Below are 20,952 nucleotides of genomic sequence, written 5' to 3' on the forward strand. Positions count from 1 at the left end.
CCACCCAGCATCTTTCGGTCTCCAGTGTCCTGAACTTAATGCGCGCTTTCTTAATATGTCATATAAACTTTCCTAATGTCCCCTGCAATAATGTGAAAAACCCATCTGGCAGGTAGCACAGAACACGCTGAAACAGATATATTAATCTGGGAAGTACATTCATCTTCAAAACATTTATTCCGCCCGATTATGACAAGAACCTGTCATTGCACACTCATAAATCTTTCTGTAGGCGATCAATTACATAGCATTATTATGTTTGTATTTAATCCCCTCTATAGCCGCCTTTAAAATTTGAAAAACATGAAAGGATCCCATCTACTGTCATCGGGCCAATGGGAAGTACCTCTGATTTTGTATAATTAATTTTATAAGCAGAAACCTTAATATAGTTGTCAAGGGTCTTTACCACTCTAGGGCCTGTTAGATTTACCTCCATCAAGAAAAGAAGTACATCACCTGCATATAAAGAAATACGATATTCTTGGACACCCCCCACCCCCCCCTTAAATCCTTTAACATCCACAGATGCTCTTATCCTTGCTGATAAAACCTCAATGGCTAAACTGAACAGCAATGGGGATAAGGGACACCTCTTCTTGTATTAACAATCAAGGAGGGACCCTTAATAAACCCTGCTTGGTCTATCCCTATCAAGTATGGCATAATTATCTCCAGTCTCAGTTGAAGAACTTTGGCTAAAATGTTTATATCTGTATTAACAAGGGAGATTGGCCTGTATGAGCCTGGTTCCAGGCTGTCTCTACCCGGCTTGTGCAATACCACAATTGCCATGTCTGTCATATTATGCTCCGTCTCTGGGAACTCCTGGAGGGATTGGAATGTGGACCTCAGAAAAGACATCAAGTCACTAGAAAATCTACATGATATCCGTCTGATCTGGGCCCGGACCTTTACCCGATGGAAGACCCATAATTGCCATACAAATCTCTTGTGCTGTAATGGGAGCTGCTCAGCGGGCCACTTGTCTTTCTGATACCTTTGGCATCTCGGTCTCTTGCAAGTACGACCTTACATCTAATATTTGGCCTGTTTCCTGACCTTTGTATAATTCTTCAAAGTAGTCTTTAAATATGTCATTGATCATCTTTAATGTTATGTGCAGCCCCCACCTGTTTTCTTTCTAATGCTAGGGATTGATGTCTGGGCCCTTCTTTTCCTTAACATTCTAGCTAATGGTGCTCCAGTCTTATTCCCCTGCTCATAGAATTTTTGTTGCGAGAGCTGTAATGACCTTTCGATTCCCGCAACTTGCACCTCTTGAAGTTCACCCCTTGCCTTCTGCAAAAGTCTATGTATCTGCTGTGAACAGCTTGCTTTATGTCGTGCTTCTAAAGACATGATACGTTGCTCCAATGAAGCCATCTTCCACTTCCGCACTTTATTTAGGTGGCTCACGAAACTGATAATCTTCCCACCAAGCACTGACTTGAGTGCTTCCCATATTATGACAGCGTTCTGCTCTGCCCCTACATGGATCTCCCTATATTCTTTTATCGCCTCCTCTATCATTTCACAGAATCTTTCATTCCCCAATAATGACTGGTTAAATCTCCAAGATTTACCAATTTGGTAGCCTTGACTAAATCTTAGCAGCGTAAGAACTGGACTGTGATCTGAAATCTGACTGGTTAAAATATCTATGGGACCTACAAACCATGACAGGCCAGTTGCACAAAGAAAAAAGTCAATACGACTATATGTCTGATGCCTCTGTGAGTAGCATGTAAAATCCCTATCAGCGGGGTACTGGAGTCTCCAAACATTTAATAGACCCAGTTTGGTCATCATAAGGTGGAGCCCGGTTGCCCAGTTCCAAGCTTGTTCCTCAACCAATGATCTATCTTTTGTAGGATCCAGACATGTGTTCCAACCCCCCCCCCCCCCCCCCCCAATATAAAAGGCAATTGAAAAACAGGCATTCTGTCTTATTTGGTCCATATACACATGCTGATGCAAATTTCTTCCCGTACAAAACACACTCCATTGCTATATATTGGCTTTCAGTATCTGCAAGTTGTTTGGTTACCTGTAATGGCAGACTTTTAAGAACCAAAATATATACCCTTCTGCTCTTGAAGTATATGACGTGTAATACACCTGTCCCACCCATTCACGTTGTATCACTCAGGCGGGTCTCCTGCAACAAAATCAACTTTGCATGCCTCTTTTTTAAGTAATCTAGTATACACTTTTACTTAAATGGATGTGGTAATTCCCCGAACATTAAAGGAAACTAAGCTAACCTCAGAACTTGACATGGCCACTAATGATGATCATCTCAGACATCCCAATAATTAGGCCAAAATATTGATTTCTAATCCGAACATGCTGTTTTTTCTTATAAATATCTCTGCTTGGATCTCCCATCAACTGTCCCCTCCCCCTTGCTCCAACATATTTCCCTCCCCTCCTGAACCGTAGTCTTTTGTGGGTATGAGCAGCATCTTTACCCCACTCCATCCCAGACCCCTCATCCCTCAGACCAACTCTGTTCAGGCCTTTCCCCCCTATCCCTATAGGTAATGTATGCAAATCCCGAGTATTTGCGCATTGTAAGGATACAAACAGACTACCCAAACCCTCCCTAAACACCCCTTCTCCCACCTCTCCCCTCCTTCCCCCTGCATCACCCCTTTTCACCCCATCTTCCAAAACCCCTCATACAAATAATTTCCACCACCAATTTTAATGTGCTTCCCAAAACCTTCTTAAATCTACCAGAATTCCCCTGGTTGTTTTTCCATTGCCTGTCCGTGTGCCACATCTTGCTTCTTCCACAGCATCATTGGGCCACAACAATCATCATCTCCTGTTTGCATTTAACAGCAGGTCCCGCTCATCCCCGCCGCAAGAGAGTTGAGTGCCATCGATTTTGGATTATGCTCTTCGAAAACCCATTTTTAAGTATGTAAATGCTTTTTAAAATCCAGCCCTAAGGCTTTTCTCCCATTCTGTGTCTGTATGTTAAAAGCTTAGTGAATCAGGCCCTTTATTTCCCAGTTAATAGTAATCCCTTTGGAACAGAGGCTCATGGTATCTGAATATCTGCTGTACAGGGCCCTGTACAGGGGTATCTGAATATCTGCTGTACAGGGCCCTGGTTTAGGGGGCTATAATAAAGGTTACAGGGCAGGGGGTTAGGCAACTCTGGTCAGGGAGTGCCACAAACAGGTCAGGTTTTCAGGATATTCACAATGAATGTGCATGAGATTAATCTGCATACTAGGGAGATATTGCTTGCAAATCTCTCTGGTGCCTACCCTTGTTTGGGTTGAAGGAAGACCAGAAGTCCGTCTAATCTTCTAATTGCTTAACAGCTCTCGCTGTATGGTAATCCGGGGCAGTGAAAAAATACTGCCCCTCTGTGGCCAGTTCTGCAACCATGAGAAAAACTCCTGGATTGGCACTTTTTCCCAGTGCGTAGCTATATCATCATACTCTGGGGGGTTTTCTGTTGTGTAAATAGATACTGCAAATAAACTTATCCAATATGCCTTATGATATAGTATTGTAGGTATAACTACTTCCGCTTGCAAAAAGTTTAGCTAAGAAGCCAGGGTTAACTAACACCTTTATCAGACCCATTAAATCCACCTGGGATTTACATCTGACCCAAAAAGATGGTACTGCACTGCCCAGAGCACTTACACTGTAGAATCAATCACTTTTGAGTAGGCAGCAAGAGACCACAAGCTCTGTCATTCAGAAATCTGAATAATACCAACTGAGCTTTCACGACACTTTTACAATTATGTTTTCTTTTGATAATTGAATCTAATGGCATGTTGTTCATTCATCCACACATAAAATTACCACAAAAAACCACCAGTACAGATCTGAAAGAATGTGAATGGTACAGAAAGCTGTGACAGCATAATAGTTTCCTTCTGCATTATAAATGTCATGTTATTCATACAGAACGAGAAGTATCAAAGGGAAAAGAAGAGATTCATTTTGAAATTCATAGACTATTATGCTGTCAGGTTTTAATCCATTGACATAATTTCTGTTAGACCAGCTGGTAGCAGATCACATCCAAAAATCTCTCTCTCTCTCTCTCTATATATATATATAACTAAAAGGGTTCGCTTAGCCAGAGGGGGCACGGTATACAGTCGGTCAGGTTGGATAAAACCCGATCAGATTTTCAAAGTGTACATAAAAACCAAACCCTTATCTGTGGTTTCAATGACAGAAACCTCACTTACACCTGACATGGCCTGCACTCCTAGAATGTAATTTTCAAGGCCATTACCAGCGGTTATGTACACTCACAAAATTGCTTGCTCTACATGCGATCAACAGTATGTGGGTATGGCCTATGGATGCGCACTTTTACCCGCAGTGAGCACAGGTGCTCCTGGGGGGCACTGACATGCTCATGCAAACTTTCAATATAATGCATACACATTAGAAGTCTAAATGTGTGTGGGGTTAGTTTTTGACAGGATAATTTTCAAAGGGTAAATATGCCCGTTGAAAACTGACGTAAAGTCTATGTGTTAATGACTTTGAATCTATGGGGGCAGTTCCAAACGTACCCTCTTACCAGAAGCATTTTACCATGCTTGCAGTTGGATAGGGATCGAGGTATTAAATGGATCAAGCAGGTTATCTCACATAGCAGTGCTACTGTCGTCTGCATGCCAACGCCAACAGCGGGTCTGCCTGATCGGGAGAAAGCAAGTGAGGTTCGGAAGAAAAGAAACGCGGTCTCAACCTGGAATACAGTGTTCGGTTCTTGAGACCGCACCTCAGAAAGAGTAGAGAGAGGCTGGAGGCAGATCAGAGAAAGACAACCAAAATGGTGTGGGGTCTGCATCAGAAGCCATATGACTTGAGCCTTGAGTATCTAAATATGTATGCCCTAGAGGAGGGGAGAGACAGGGGATATGACACAGATTTTAAACACCTGAAAGATATTAGTAAAGCTCAAGAGGTAAAGCTTTTTCAACAGAAAGGAAGTTCTGGAACCAGGGGGCAAAATATAAAGCTTCAAGGGGAGAGATTCAGGACCAACGTCAGAAAATATCGTCTCATGGAAAAAGTGGTGGATACCCCATCTCCCAGTGGAGGTGGTGGAGAAAAGAAAACTCAGTATCAGAATTCAAGAAGGCATGGATAAACACAAAGGATCCCTTGGATGGTAGTGAAGCAGTGGGGTAACCCACACAGAGGCAGTTACAAATGTAAACAAAACAGTGTGGGGGTAACCTGCACAAATCAGCAGTTACAATCCCGAAAAATCTTGCTGGGCAGCTGGATTGGCCATTTGTGTCTTTTTCTGCTGCCATTTGCTATGTTACATCATCAGGCATGAAAAGCAAGATTTGCGACAGCATCAGCAAAGATGTCAACAGCTTGGGAGTGACCAAAAGAACCATGGTACAAGTCAAGGACCCTATCAGTGACTCCAGTCAGTTTGTCGAAGAAAAGCTGTCCAAGATCAAGAGATCCTGGAAACAGACAGGAGAAGATGTACCATCCAGCTTGGATGCCAAAGGATGAGCTTTTCAGGGTGACTCTTCTGCCTGAAGGTGCAGAAGGCCTCCAAGGAGACTCTAAAGTGACTGACGAGTCAACTAAGAAGAAGGTGATTGGTACCAAGCAAGCAAGTTCTGCATGTTGCATCACGGATGGAAGAATATGGGACACATGAAGAGAAATGAGATCTATGAGACGAGAACAGCAACAAGCCTGCCAGAGCATATCGGAGAAAACTGAAGCAGTTTCTCAAGTAGGAAATCAAGTCAGTGGTGTAGCAGACAAACATCACTGGTGCCCTCCAAAGCATGAGCATAAGAACATAAGAAAATGCCATACTGGGTCAGACCAAGGGTCCATCAAGCCCAGCATCCTGTTTCCAACAGTGGCCAATCCAGGCCATAAGAACCTGGCAAGTACCCAAAAAATAAGTCTATTCCATGTTACCATTGCTAATGTCAGTGGCTATTCTCTAAGTGAACTTAATAGCAGGTAATGGACTTCTCCTCCAAGAACTTATCCAATCCTTTTTTAAACACAGCTATACTAACTGCACTGACCACATTCTCTGGTAACAAATTCCAGAGTTTAATTGTGCGTTGAGTAAAAAAGAATTTTCTCCGATTAGTTTTAAATATGCCCCATGCTAACTTCATGGAGTGCCCCCTAATCTTTCTACTATCCGAAAGAGTAAATAACCGATTCACATCTAACCGTTCTAGATCTCTCATGATTTTAAACACCTCTATCATATCCCCCCTCAGTCGTCTCTTCTCCAAGCTGAAAAGTCCTAACCTCTTTAGTCTTTCCTAGTAGGGAAGTTGTTCCATTCCCCTTATCATTTTGGTAGCTCTTCTCTGTACCTTCTCCATCGCAATTATATCTTTTTTGAGATGCGGCGACCAGAATTGTACACAGTATTCAAGGTGCGGTCTCACCATGGAGCGATACAGAGGCATTATGACATTTTCCGTTTTATTCACCATTCCCTTTCTAATAATTCCCAACATTCTGTTTGCTTTTTTGACTGCCTCAGCACACTGAACTGACGATTTCAATGTGTTATCCACTATGACACCTAGATCTCTTTCTTGGGTTGTAGCACCTAATATGGAACCCAACATTGTGTAATTATAGCATGGGTTATTTTTCCCTATATGCATCACCTTGCACTTATCCACCTTAAATTTCATCTGCCATTTGGATGCCCAATTTCCCAGTCTCGCAAGGTCTTCCTGCAATTTATCACAATCTGCTTGTGATTTAACTACTCTGAACAATTTTGTGTCATCTGCAAATTTGATTATCTCACTCGTCGTATTTCTTTCCAGATCATTTATAAATATATTGAAAAGTAAGGGTCCCAATACAGATCCCTGAGGCACTCCACTGTCCACTCCCTTCCACTGAGAAAATTGTCCATTTAATCCTACTCTCTGTTTCCTGTCTTTTAGCCAGTTTGCAATCCACGAAAGGACATCGCCACCTATCCCATGACTTTTTACTTTTCCTAGAAGCCTCTCATGAGGAACTTTGTCAAACGCCTTCTGAAAATGCAAGTATACTATATCTACCGGTTCACTTTATCCACATGTTTATTAACTCCTTCAAAAAAGTGAAGCAGATTTGTGAGGCAAGACTTGCCCTGGGTAAAGCCATGCTGACTTTGTTCCATTAAACCATGTCTTTCTATATGTTCTGTGATTTTGATGTTTAGAACACTTTCCACTATTTTTCCTGGCACTGAAGTCAGGCTAACCGGTCTGTAGTTTCCCGGATCACCCCTGGAGCCCTTTTTAAATATTGGGGTTACATTTGCTATCCTCCAGTCTTCAGGTACAATGGATGATTTTAATGATAAGATACAAATTTTTACTAATAGGTCTGAAATTTCATTTTTTTAGTTCCTTCAGAACTCTGGGGTGTATACCATCCGGTCCGGGTGATTTACTACTCTTCAGTTTGTCAATCAGGCCTACCACATCTTCTAGGTTCACCGTGATTTGATTCAGTCCATCTGAATCATTACCCATGAAAACCTTCTCCATTACGGGTACCTCCCCAACATCCTCTTCAGTAAACACCGAAGCAAAGAAATCATTCAATCTTTCCGCGATGGCCTTATCTTCTCTAAGTGCCCCTTTAACCCCTCGATCATCTAACGGTCCAACTGACTCCCTCACAGGCTTTCTGCTTCGGATATATTTTAAAAAGTTTTTACTGTGAGTTTTTGCCTCTATAGCCAACTTCTTTTCAAATTCTTTCTTAGCCTATCTTATCAATGTTTTACATTTAACTTGGTGAGTCTTCCTGTGCTTTGGATCCTCGTTCCTGTCTTGTCTTGGTGTTCCTGGTTCCTGACTTCGGATCAGCTAGCGGTGATTCCTGGTATTGACTTCGGATTGGCTAGCTGTGATTCCTGGTATTGACTTCGGATTGGCAAGCGGTGATTCTCTGGTGTGTGACTTCAGACTGGCAAGTGGTGATCCCTCGGTGAATGACCTCAGACTGGTAAGCGACGACCCTCTGGCACTTGACCTCGGACTCCTTCTTGACCATCGTCTCCAAGGGCCCGCCTAAGTCCCAGCGGCCCGGGTCCCTACGGGCTCTTCCCGGGGGGACCGCGGGCTTCCAGGGGTGAAGCTCCAGTCAGCCCTTGCACCGAACTCCCTGACCTCTCAAAGGTCCACCTAAGTCCCAGCGGTCTGGGTCCCTACGGGCTCCTCCTGGGGGGACCGCAGACTTCCAGTGGCGAAATCACAGTTCCTCTTTTCTCGTCTCTGAGTCCACCTCCACAGTCGCCTCAGTCTCCAATGCCAAGGGTCAGCTGGTCACGTCTCCTGCTTCGCCTCGCCACCCGACGAGAGAACCTATGGATCTTCTCCCAAGGTATACCATCCTCCCGTCGGTCCAAGGGTTCACAAGCTCGAGCATAACATATAGGAAGTCTCTTCTCTGTCCACTTTCCTGTGCCTAGTCTGAGTTGAAGAGCTGCTCTGAAATTACTTCCCATTGCTCTTTCCTGGGTGAAAAGCTTCTTGAAACCTCACCCTCAGGTTCAGGTACAGTTCATTGCATTTTGTTTATGAAGACTATTTTGTATGTGTGTATATACAAGAAGTCTCAGTAATGTTCTGGCAAACAGGGCACTAGTTTTTCTTTTTCCTTTTTCGGCCTTGCAGTTTGCTCCTGCTCCCTTAAGAACATAAGAAGTTGCCATACTGGGTCAGACCAAGGGTCCATCAAGCCCAGTATCCTGTTTCCAACAGTGGCCAATCCAAGTCACAAGTACCTAGCAAGTACCCAAACATTAGATAAATCACAAGCTACTATTGTTTATTAATTACTGTAATAGCAGTTTATGGATTTTTCCTCTAGAAACTTATCCAAACCTTTTTTAAACCTAGTTGCACTAACTGCTGTAATCACATCCCCTGGCAATGAATTCCAGAGTTTAACTATGCGCTGAGTGAAAAAGAATGTTCTTTGATTTGTTTTAAATGAGCTACTTGCCAACTTCATGGAGTGCCCCCTGGTCCTTCTATTATCTGAGAGAGTAAATAACTGATTTACATTAACTTGTTCAAGTCCTTTCATGATTTTGTAGACTTCTATCATATCCCCCCTCAGTCGTCTCTTCTCCAAGCTGAACAGCCCTAACTTCCTTAGCCTTACCTCATAGGGGAGCCATTCCATGCCCCTTATAATTTTGGTCGCCCTTCTTTGCACTTTCTCCAATGCAGCTATATCCTTTATGAGATGCGGTGACCAGAATTGCACACAGTATTCAAGGTGCGGTCTCTCCATGGAGCGATACAGAGGCATTATGACATCCTCTGTTTTATATGTCATTCCTTTCCTAATAATTCCTAACATTCTGTTTGCTTTTCAATGTGTTATCCACTATGACGCCAAGATCTCTTTCCTGGGTGGTAACTCCTAAGATAGAACCTAACATTGTGTAACTACAGAAAGGATTATTTTTCCCTATATGCATCACTTTGCACTTATCCACGTAAAATTTCATCTGCCATTTGGAAGCCCACTCTTCCAGTCTCACAAGGTCCTCCTGCAATTTATCACAATCCTCTTGTGATTTAACTACTCTGCATAATTTTGTGTCATCCGCAAATTTGATCACCTCACTTGTCGTACCCATTTCCAGATCATTTATAAATATATTAAAAAACACCGGTCCAAGTACAGATCCCCGAGGCACTCTACTGTTTATCTTTTTCCACTATGAAAAGTGACCATTTAATCCTACTCTCTGTTTCCTGTCTTTTAAGCAGTTTGCAATCCATAAAAGGACATCGCCTCCTATCCCATGACTTTTTAGTTTTCTTAGAAGCCTCTCATGCAGGACTTTGTCGAATGCCTTCTGAAAATCCAAATACACCTCATCTACCAGTTATTCTTTATCCACATGTTTATTTACCCCTTCAGAACTGGCCTGTTGAACTACACTGCCACAAGCTTTCATTTGCAACTACCTGGGGTTTTCTCTCCTTTTTATAGCCTCCTTCCCCCCCTGCCACTAACTGTAGTACAGCCACTGTCACAACAGTCCTTCGGCAGGCAGTCACAGAACACAGCTCCCTCTGTAGCCCTGCAACCACAGTCCCTAATTCCATATGTCACTGTTGAGCAATGCCTAGAGTTCACCCTTGGGGGCTGTGAATGCAGGCTCTCCGCTGAGCCACTGGTCCCTATTTGAGGATTAATTCCTAATCATTATTGCAACACCTTTTCTGCTGCTGAATTACAAATTTCACAGCGGCGGTACAGCTTCGGTTCAAGTACCTCAGTACATCCAGCTTGTACCCGCTGCCGTGCTAGCCCCTTTACGAACCACACTCTAGAAGGCCATCTGCTGACCTGCAGATTAGAGGGCACATGCACAGAATCGAACAGAACTGGTAGCTGGCATTCCTATCCCCTTAACTTTAAGTACATGATCAGGTTAACCAAGGAAGGGTATTCCAGATGGTGGGAATCCAAGGACACCATTCTGAACACCATATCTGCAAAGACGGAATAAATATTCAGAGTATTCAGTAAGACAAATCGGTTTCGGATACAGGTAGTGAGCAATTTCATCATTCTCCTCACATGCACGGGACTGTGCCCTATAAAACCAGTAGATGTTGTGATAAATGTCTCCTATTAAGAAAGTGTTTCCCTGAAGCTCATGAGAGATCACTGTGTAATGCAGCAAAGCTATTCTGGATGCCCAGGCAACACAGAATGACTCTCTTATACGATGTAACAGCTCTCACTGCCCCTATTACCTGAAAGTAAATCACAAACGGTGATTTTTAATAAAACTGAAATGAAACTAGTTGATTTAATTCACTTTCATTTTGCTGGTTTTTGGACTCCTCCTGCATTTACCAGTCCTACCCTGGGAAAAGAGAATGTGTTGAGCTGTTGAGAGAGTGTTTAAAAAAAAGAAAAAAAAGCTTTCATCCCTGTAAAGAGACGGAAGGTACTGGAACGCTTCCAATTTCTGCACTGTGACCGGTTCCATTTCTCAAGTGTGATTTATTCTTCTTAATAGAGTGAGCCTTTAATCTACACTCTCCTATCTTGCTGGAGCGCTGCCTTCGGCGTTTGTATCTGTGTAAATCTGAAAGCACCAATCACCCAAACTGACACCTGAGCGCCTGCGTTGGAGGTTTCGTTCCCATGTCTACCTTGTGAACGGCTGCGAACCAGAATGCACCTATGGCCTTCCGCCACGCAGCAGGATTTTTCAACATGAAAAATGATAGCAACAAAATACACACCAGTTCAATCCAGGAGTTCACACTGACGGTGACAGGGTCGATGGATTCCACGTAATGCCACCAGTGTCTGGGAACCACCAGGACCTGAAGGCAAAAGAACCACTTAATTAGAATATAAATAGAAAGTCCCCTTTTCTTGTTCTTTAATTATAAAAAAAAAAAATACTGTTCTACACAGCAAGCAAAACCCTTGGTGAAGTAATTTGCAAATAATAAAACTATTAATATTCTGTAAATGTCATTAACCTTTGGGCCGCAACGAAAGTAGCCAGAAGCCCTGCTAATTTCATTTCCCGTGCAAGTACAGTATGAAACAAAATGCAGTGGATGTGTGATGGCCTCGGGATACACTGATTAAAACGTTCTCGGAGAAAATGTTTGCAGCTGGCATGGTCCAAGGCAAAAATTAGATTTGTTTTAAGGACCTTTTTCTTTTAACTGGACCAAAATCCAAGATGAAAAAAAAGATTTTTTCCAATTTATATTTTATTTATGGAATTTTCCTCTCTTCACAAAACAGAGAAACCAGCACATACATATTGCCCTGGCACAGTGTACAATACACATATAACACAATGAGAAATGTCTACTGATATTTACAAAAAATGAAACACACATTTTTATTATATAAATTCATAAATCACCAGAGAGACGCAAGATACACAAACTATTCTTTTGAATCGAATACAATTTAAATATATAAATGTATTCTGTACCATAAGAAATCATTTTATAATAGGTTTTACCGACAATTTTTTGCATATAAAACTCACACTAAAATCCAACCTCAATCACCCTACAACACACATCACTCATACCCATCCACATTCAAACCTAAAATAAAACTACCAAATGAGAAAGCCCCCAAAAAGGGAGTTATATCTCACATAGATTACAAACTTCCAATTTTTATACAAATTATCAATGCATTTCCCCGATTGTAGTTGTGCTATTCCCCTGATATTTTACTGAATACATCCCAGTTTTGTACAAATTATCGACAAATCTCTCCAGTTATAATTGTAATTTTCCCCCAATGTTTTACAAACTTCCAATGAGTTTTTTTTCAGTTGTAACTAAATAAATCCCTGACAAGGGTCCCTCGTTTCGCTCGACGGGCTTCCTCAGGGGGTAGTCTCTCTCAAAACATAGCAAACTCAACCCGCACAACAATGATACACCGTCTAGACATTTTTAACTTCACTCAATGAACTTACTGATTCCTCTGTCACATCTCATAATCAGTTTCCAAAGATCAAAGATAATGCTGCCGCCACCACACATCATATCACAAAACAAACCGAAAGGCACTACCGGTGTCCACAAAATAAGATTCTTTGCTAGTCTATAAAACAGCACTGAGTGAATATCGTGGCTGCTATAAGAGAGCTAAAAGTCAATACTATCGGTCAAATTTAGAAAGGGCTATTAATAAGTCACTAGAGTTATTTTCTATTGTGAGAAAATTAGCGGTTGCCCCTGTGAAAGTCGATAGTGAGATGCCTGAATGTGAGGTATTAATTCTTTTGAGGAGAGAGAGTCCAAAGTATTCAGCAACAGTTTGGAAACGTTCCAGCCAATTTGGGAGTGGTGCACCCCTCGGCGTTACATAACACATAGAGTTTGAGATGACCACCTCAAAGGAAGAAGGTGCTAAAGTGTCAGGTCTTAGGGCAGTAAATTCATTGTTAGACCAATGCCCATTTTGGATTATCAAACATCTGAAAGATATCTAATTTGATATCATAAAAAGGATGATCAGTAGTCACTAAGTGATGGCGAGATTCCAGCAATCTGGAAACAGGCAACTATAAAACCTATTTTAAAAGATTCCAGCCTCTCTTCTTTAGAGTTGGCAAATTATTGGCCTGTGCTTAGCCTGCCAATAGTGGCAAAAAGTTTGGAAAAGTTAGTGCTGGAACAGTTTGGACAGGGGATGTGCCGGCATTTTGATCCACTCAATCTAAGTGCTGCTTTTGATACTGTGCACCATGAGACACTAATTAAATGTTTAGTTCTATAGGGCTTGGGGGGTACATTATTGGGATGGTTTCAATCTTTTCTCACTGAAAGGTCACAGAGGGTTCAGACAGGGGCCCAGTTTTCTACCTGGCATAGTATTCAGTGGAGAGTGCCTCAGGGGTCTGCACGGTCTGCTATTTTGTTTAACATTAATCTTTCACCTATGGAGGCTTTATTACACTCTTTGGAGGTAAAATATTTTATGTACACCAACAATGTTTAATTTTTTTTGCCGTGTGGCCCTAAAGGTGAGTAGCCCAAAACTAGGCTACAAAATATTTTAAATAAGGTAAGAGAGTGGCTGACAGATCATCATTTGTTCCTGAATGTTAAAAAAAAAACCAACCCAAAAATAAGATTCTTTGGATTAGAAAAGGTCTTGATGGTAAATCAAAAGTAGATGTTAAGGTGACTGATGGCTTTTATGTGCTGATTCAAACAGAGGTAAAAAGCATGGGAGTCTTTTTGGACTCTCAGTTGACTATGAAACATCAAATAAGCCATGTAACTAAAGTAGCTTTTTATAAGCTTAAGATGGTCAGGCCGCTGAAAAGTTTTCTACCACAAGACCTTTTTTGTATAGCGGCACATGCTCTGGTTTTGAGTTATTTGGATTACTGTAGTACCCTATATTTAGGTTTGCAAGAGGAGGTGACACATACCTTGCAGCTTGCACAAAATGCTGTTGCTCATGTGTTGAATGGTCTCTCAAGAAGAGAGCATGTTACAAAGGATCTTCATTGCTTACCGGTCAAATGGAGGGTGAAGATCAGGCTGTTTGTATAAATAGTCAAAACCTCAGTATAGCATGGACTTACTGGAAGAACATAAGAAATTGCCATACTGGGTCAGACCAAGGTTTGATCAAGCTCAGCATCCTGTTTCCAACAGTTGCCAATCTAGGCTACAAATACCTGGCAAGTATCCAAACACTAAGTAGATCCCATGTTACAAATGCCAGTAATAGCAATGACTATTCCCTAAGTCAAATTCATTAATAGCAGTTAATGGACTTCTTCTCCAAGAACTTATCCAAACCTTTTTCAAACGCAGCTACACTAACTGCACTAACCACATCCTCTGGCAACAAATTCCCTAGCTTTATTGTACCTTGACTGAAAAAGAATTTTCTCCAATAAGTTTTAAATGTGGCACATGCTAACTTAATGGAGTGCCCCCTAGTCCTTTTATTTGAAAGAGTAAATAACTGATTTACATTTACCCATTCTAGTCCTCTCATGATTTTAAAGACCTCTATCATATCCCCCCTCAGCCGTCTCTTCTCCAAGCTGAACAGCCCTAACCTCTTCAGCCTTTCCTCATAGGGGAGCTGTTCCATTCCCCTTATTTTGGTAGCCCTTCTCTGTACCTTCTCCATCGCAATTATATCTTTTTTGAGATGCGGGGACCAGAATTGTACACAGTATTCAAGGTGCGGTCTCACCATGGAGCGATACAGAGGCATTATGACATTTTCCGTTTTATTCACCATTCCCTTCCTAATAATTCCTAACATTCTATTTGCTTTTTTTTTTTTACTGCCGCAGCACACTGAACTGACGATTTCAATGTATATTATCCACTATGACGCCTAGATCTCTTTCCTGGGTGGAATCTCTTAATACAGAACCTAACATTGTGTAACTACAGTAAGGGTTATTTTTCCCTATATGCATGACCTTGCACTTGTCCACATTAAATTTCTTCTGCCATTTGGATGCCCAATGAGAAAGCTTTTGATAGCATCCTACACTCTTAAATAATAAAGGGCCTTGAAACGTACAACGTGAACCCTGCATTGATTGAGTACTTTAAGTTCACCATGAAAATGAGGTAGACCACACACTGCCTAAGGTCCAGTGAGGAATATCCCAGGGAAATTCTCCGTCACCACTCTCGCTCTGTCTGGCATTAAATACATTAATTCTTTGGGCTATGGAATTAGCTTTAACCCTGGAGCTATCAATCCCCAACCAATGACATCTCACGTACTATTTGTAGATAACCTGTAACTCTCCAGCTCCTGTGTTGCTCATTTAACAGAAAACCTCTGGATAGTGAAGAGTTTCTCAGATGATATCAGGATGACATTTGGTTTGGATAAATGTGCTAACGTGACTTTCCTTAAAGGAAAAGTAAAACTGAATATATCTCCCTGACTGAAGATTGTAGTATAAAGGAACTGGAGGAGGAAGATGTGTATAAATATCCAGGAGCAGAGGAAGATTAAAAACAAAAAAAGCATACAGTACTGAGGGAAAAGATCCTTAAAGAGTGCTATAGGAAACAAATTAATATTGCAAAATGCTTTAACAGCTATTAATCGGCTTGCAATCTCTGCACTCTTATTCAGCTTTGAAATATAGTAGGATGCTCCATAAAGATCTTGGACAATTAGATTTAAAAACAAGAAAGCTACTTCATGCCCATACCTGTATATGCTGAGATTGACTTGGATATCCCTAGAGCTGAAGGTAGTATAGGTCTCAAAAAAAATAGATTTTACCTACATAGCTACCATCAAAGGTCTTCAGGCATACTTAATGGCATACACAGACTCAAATGCTCAAAAGGCACTGATGTATGAATGCGAACAAGCAGCACGAGTCTTATTCCTTAAGACTGGACAATCGTTTCAGTACATGCAAGGAATCCTCCAGAAAATCCCCCAGCGTACAAAAGGAAAAAAGCAACAGAATTTGCAAAGCAAGAGGAAAAAAAAAAAACCTCTTTAAAGAATTAAACCAGCAAACAAGAAAAGATAACCAGCAGAAGCACAAATACTGTGGGAATTGTCGGAGTGCCACTCCAGAAACCCCAGATGGATCAAGATTTGACACAGCAGTGGTTGAAGGAGAGGAGAACTCAAACCTACAGATGAGAGTTTGATAACTGCAGCATAGGATAACAGACTATGGACAAGATGGTTCACAGGTAGCATAGAAAAAAAAAATGGTAAAACAGGCAAAAGCAGATTTTGCAAAACAGACCTGGAAGCGTTCACACATCTCGTTGCTGGATGTGACGTGCTAGTGCCAGAAGGCCCGTATACAGAGAAGCACAACAAGGTAGCACGGCTTATTCACTGGAAACTGTATAAGCATTATAACATCAATCCACCAAAAAACTCCCCCCAAAACTAGAACAATCCTAACAGAATAGAAAAGAATAAAGGTGAGATTACTTTGGACATTCCTATTCTAGCTGATAAGAAGATCGATGCTAGGAAACTGGACATTGTAGAGAAGGAGAAAAACACAAGAACGACACTGCTGTTAGAGGTGTTAGTGCCCAGCGACTATTCTGTGGGTCGCATGGAGAAAGCAAAGATCCTTAAGTACTAGGAGATGCAACCAGAGCCCAAGAAAACGTGGCAGAAAGATACAGAAATCGACCCAATTATATTGGGTGCCACTGACCTGATTAGGAATAATTTCCAAGGGCACCTTGATATGTTCTTGTCTGTACAGATTAAACCCTATGAACTCCAGGTGGCGGCTCTCGGCCCACTTCAAGTATGGAGAAGGGCAGGGCATCAGCAGTAAAACTGAGAGATCGAGGTAATTTCCAATATACCCTGGTTTATGAGTTAGGCTCATTCCAGTTAAGATATGTGCAAAACAAATCCATTTGGAGACACTGCCCTGAACGTTTTGGGGTTCCCAAGGACGTGCACTTTATTTCAGAGATAGAAGCGTTGCATATTTCACAGTTTTGATGCCTGCTTGGGTGGAACGTGTATTCTACTCCTCTCTGCTAGAAGAGTTAATTCAGGTTTTGGACTTCTATCACCAGAACATAAAGAGTATCTCTGTCTAGAGAAGAAAAGATTCCGGCATGGTCTGGCCCAATTAGGTAAGTCAAGAAGTTTTCTTCTGTCCGGTTACCAACCTCAAAGCACAGGGGCTTTGCACACCCTACTAGAGCACGACAATTGGTAGATAACTGGATGTCATTTCCCAGGTGAATTCTACTCTCAGATCCCATAGAAGTGGGGTTCAAAGTGCTGGAAAACTTTGTCCACCGGAATGCCTGCAGCTTTTCTAGATGTCGGTCCTCCTGCTCGGAGTTGCCAACTGTGAAAGCCTATTGCCCAGAATAGGGGGGTAGTGGGCTGTGCTGAATCCCCGAAGAGCCTCCAGATTCTTCTGACATGCTTCCAACTAGAAAAGTACTACCACACCTCTCACTGCCAGGCTCCTGAGAGAAATCTCTACATTTTCTCAGGCTCCCGTTACAGCCCCTGTCAGCAAAGCACATAGACTGTTGATCCATAGGGAGTCCCTGGATTGGACCACTCCTTAGGTGAGGGCATGGATTTATTTTAACTTAGGCAAAGGGGGTCTTTCAAGTATATAAGTTATTAACTGATATAGCGATGCAATACCTCCTGACTGAGTAGGAACAGCTGCATAGACAACCAGAAAAAGACTGATCCTAATAACAAAACCTTTTTTTTAATCTAAATAGCTATGTAACTAAATGTGTCAAACTAGCTCAAACTTAAAAACATACATTTTCTAAAAACTCTTGGGGATTCATCTTTTTACACTAGAAAATGAAAAACAAGCCTTTTTAAAAGTATGCTGTTAGGGATCAAACGCGGCATGGCCTGAGGTTAGCATTTCTCATGCCAGACCAGTCCCTGCTGACCAGTGCATAGAAAATTCACGCCATCACTCTAGTGCAGCCCAACTCCTCCCATTAACAGCCCTTACCATATCTCCACTTGCGTCTCCGCACTGCTAACTGGTGCATGGTAAAATGTATTCAGCTTTAAAGCAGATCCCACTGCTGCTGCTGAACTCCGAGCATGAGTTATCAGTTGTGCCCTTTAAAGATCTGTTACCATATCGGTCTCTTATTCTTAGGTGCTGGGTGACAGTCCAGTGAGCTAGGAAGACCTTATTATTATGTCGGCCAGTCCTGCCTTCCAGTGCAACATTAGTGCTTTGCTGGAGAGGAAGGAACAGTGAATGAGTGATGGATGAGTGACTGGGCTAAGAGAGTGAATCAAAAAGGAACTGAAGGCAGCTGATTACAATGGCTCCAACCAGCCATAAAAGTGGTATATGAACTCTGTGAAGGAGCTCAACTGACCATGTGACCTCCTCCACCAGACTCTTTTAGCTGTGCTTATTTTTGGAGAACACATGATCTTTCACTGGCCCGACAGGATTTCCAGAATAGTGCACGGCCCTTTACTAACAAGCTTCAGGGTCACTGTAGTTTGGAGGTCAACGCGGGAGTTGCAACAAACATTTCAAACAGATTCTATGAGATCAAGTTATGGATGGATTTATCCATTCATATTAGACTCTCGGTGATGTGTACGGAATTATTAAGAGCAATTACAACGTTCCATAAAAACAATTTATGTATTTGTTATGTTTCCTTTTAGAATTGTGCTCAGTTTTATTCCAGTTCACTGCTGTGGGGGCCTTAACTCCTGGCTTTAACAGCGCATTAGTCATTTAAATATATCCGTACATAAATAAATGCGCATGCATATGAATAAGTGCTGTTAAAGGAAATAATTCTCATGATGTTTCTGTACAAGGCCGTATTTCCTCAGCATCGTGAATAGGTTTCTAGAGCAGAGTTGTGTGGCTAGAATTAATATCCACCAAAGGACGCGCCTCTGGCAACAGCTCAAACGCTTTAGGACACCGAGCCAAAGCCATCAGGATAAATGAGAGTTTGTAAACTGTGGTGTAGCAGAGGGTGGAAAAAATATGATTGATAATTCCAGGAGAAACAACATCCCAGTAACTCATAAAAGTATTTTCTATTAAATCCAAAGCGCAGTTTAAAAAGTGTGAAAGGCTGGACGTACAAGAGATGTGTTCCGATGGCACAGAAGAGGGCAAAAAAACCCCCCCAAAACCTTTTATAAATGGGGGGAGGTGTGGCTCTTTATGTCAGAAACAACATCCAAGCAACTGAGCTACAAGGAAGTTGGGGTATTGAAGAAGCTCTATGGGTCGACCTAAAAAACGATGACGGAGCATCCATTTATATTGGAGTGGTTTACAGGCCTCCAAACCAAAAGGAAGAGCTGGACAGAGATCTGGTTAAAGACATCCATAAGATAGGTAAGAAGGGAAAAGTGGTGATCGTGGGTGACTTTAATATGCCAGATGTAGACTGGAAAATCCCATCTGCAGAAACTAAAAATAGTAGAGCGATAGTGGATGCCATGCAAGTATCTTTGTTCAAACAAATGGTGTTGGAACCCACGAGAGAAGGAGCTATACTCGACTTAGTGCTCACTAATGCAGATAATGTCTCAGATGTCCAGGTGGGCACCCACCTCAGCAGCAGTGATCATCAAACGGTATGGTTTAATATCACTAAAATAATAGGGAAAAGAACCACAAAGACCCGAGTTTTACAGTTCAAAAACACAGACTTTGAGGAAATGGGGAACTACCTGGAGGAAGAACTTAAAGGATGGGAGAACGAGAGAGATGTGGATCAGCAGTGGACCAATCTAAAAGGAGCAATCACCAAGGCAACTGCTCTATATGTTAGAAATGTAAAGAAAAGCAAAAGAAAACTGAAACCTATCTGGTTCTCAATGGAGGTGGCTGACAAAATTAAAGCTAAAAGAACAGCATTCAAGAAATATAAAGGATCCCAAAGGGAGGAGCACAAAGAAGAATATTTGTATCAACTGAGGGAGACAAAGAAATTAATCAAGTTGGCAAAGAGTCAAGCGGAAGAGAGGATTGCCAAGGAGATAAAAAATGGTGACAAAACATTTTTCAGATACATCAGCGAAAAGAGAAAGGTCCAAAGTGGTATAGTGAAATTGAAAGGTGGTAATGATCAATGTGTAGAGAGAGACGAAGAAATGGCAGAAATATTAAACGAATACTTCAGCTCTGTGTTCACTAAAGAAGACCCTGGAGAAGGACCATCTCTAAACAACAAGAAACTGGAGGGAAGGGGAATAGATGAAAATCCTTTTACAGTAGAAAATGTGTGGGAAGAACTAAAGAACCTGAAAGTGGACAAAGCCATGGGGCCTGATGGGATTCATCCAAGGATATTGAGGGAGCTCAGAGATGTTCTGGCGGGTCCGCTGTGTGACCTGTTCAATAGATCCCTAGAAACTGGAGTGGTGCCGAGTGATTGGAGAAGAGCGGTGGTGGTCCCGCTTCACAAGAGTGGGAACAGGGAAGAGGCAGGCAACTACAGACCGGTTAGCCTCACTTCGGTGGTGGGAAAAGTAATGGAGTCACTGCTGAAAGAGAGAATAGTGAACTATCTACAGTCTGGAGAATTGATGGACCAGAGGCAGCATGGATTCACCAGGGGAAGATCCTGTCAGACAAATTTGATTGACTTTTTTGACTGGGTAACCAAGGAATTGGATCAAGGAAGAGCACTAGATGTCATCTACTTGGATTTCAGCAAAGCTTTTGATACGGTTCCGCACAGGAGACTGGTGAATAAAACGAGAAGCTTGGGAGTGAGTGCCGAGGTGGTGACCTGGATTGCAAATTGGTTGAAGGACAGAAAACAATGTGTGATGGTAAATGGAGCCTTCTCTGAAGAGAGAGCGGTTTTAAGTGGTGTGCCGCAAGGATCGGTGTTGGGACCGGTCCTGTTCAATATCTTTGTGAGC

The 20,952-nt window shown here is 42.0% G+C and overlaps 1 protein-coding gene across 2 annotated transcripts in view; it reads right to left on the bottom strand.

The window, feature by feature from the left end:
• Positions 1 to 20,952, bottom strand: part of HSPBAP1 (HSPB1 associated protein 1) — a 150,552-nt gene that overhangs the window by 5,833 nt on the left and 123,767 nt on the right. For both annotated transcript variants that reach the window (XM_029605216.1, XM_029605215.1), the window contains one exon: positions 11,298 to 11,381. In XM_029605216.1, coding sequence (XP_029461076.1) covers positions 11,298 to 11,381 — 84 coding nt within the window. The remainder of the gene's footprint in view (positions 1 to 11,297; positions 11,382 to 20,952) is intronic.

Source organism: Rhinatrema bivittatum, chromosome 6, assembly GCF_901001135.1.
Source record: "Rhinatrema bivittatum chromosome 6, aRhiBiv1.1, whole genome shotgun sequence".
Lineage (NCBI taxonomy): Eukaryota > Metazoa > Chordata > Amphibia > Gymnophiona > Rhinatrematidae > Rhinatrema > Rhinatrema bivittatum.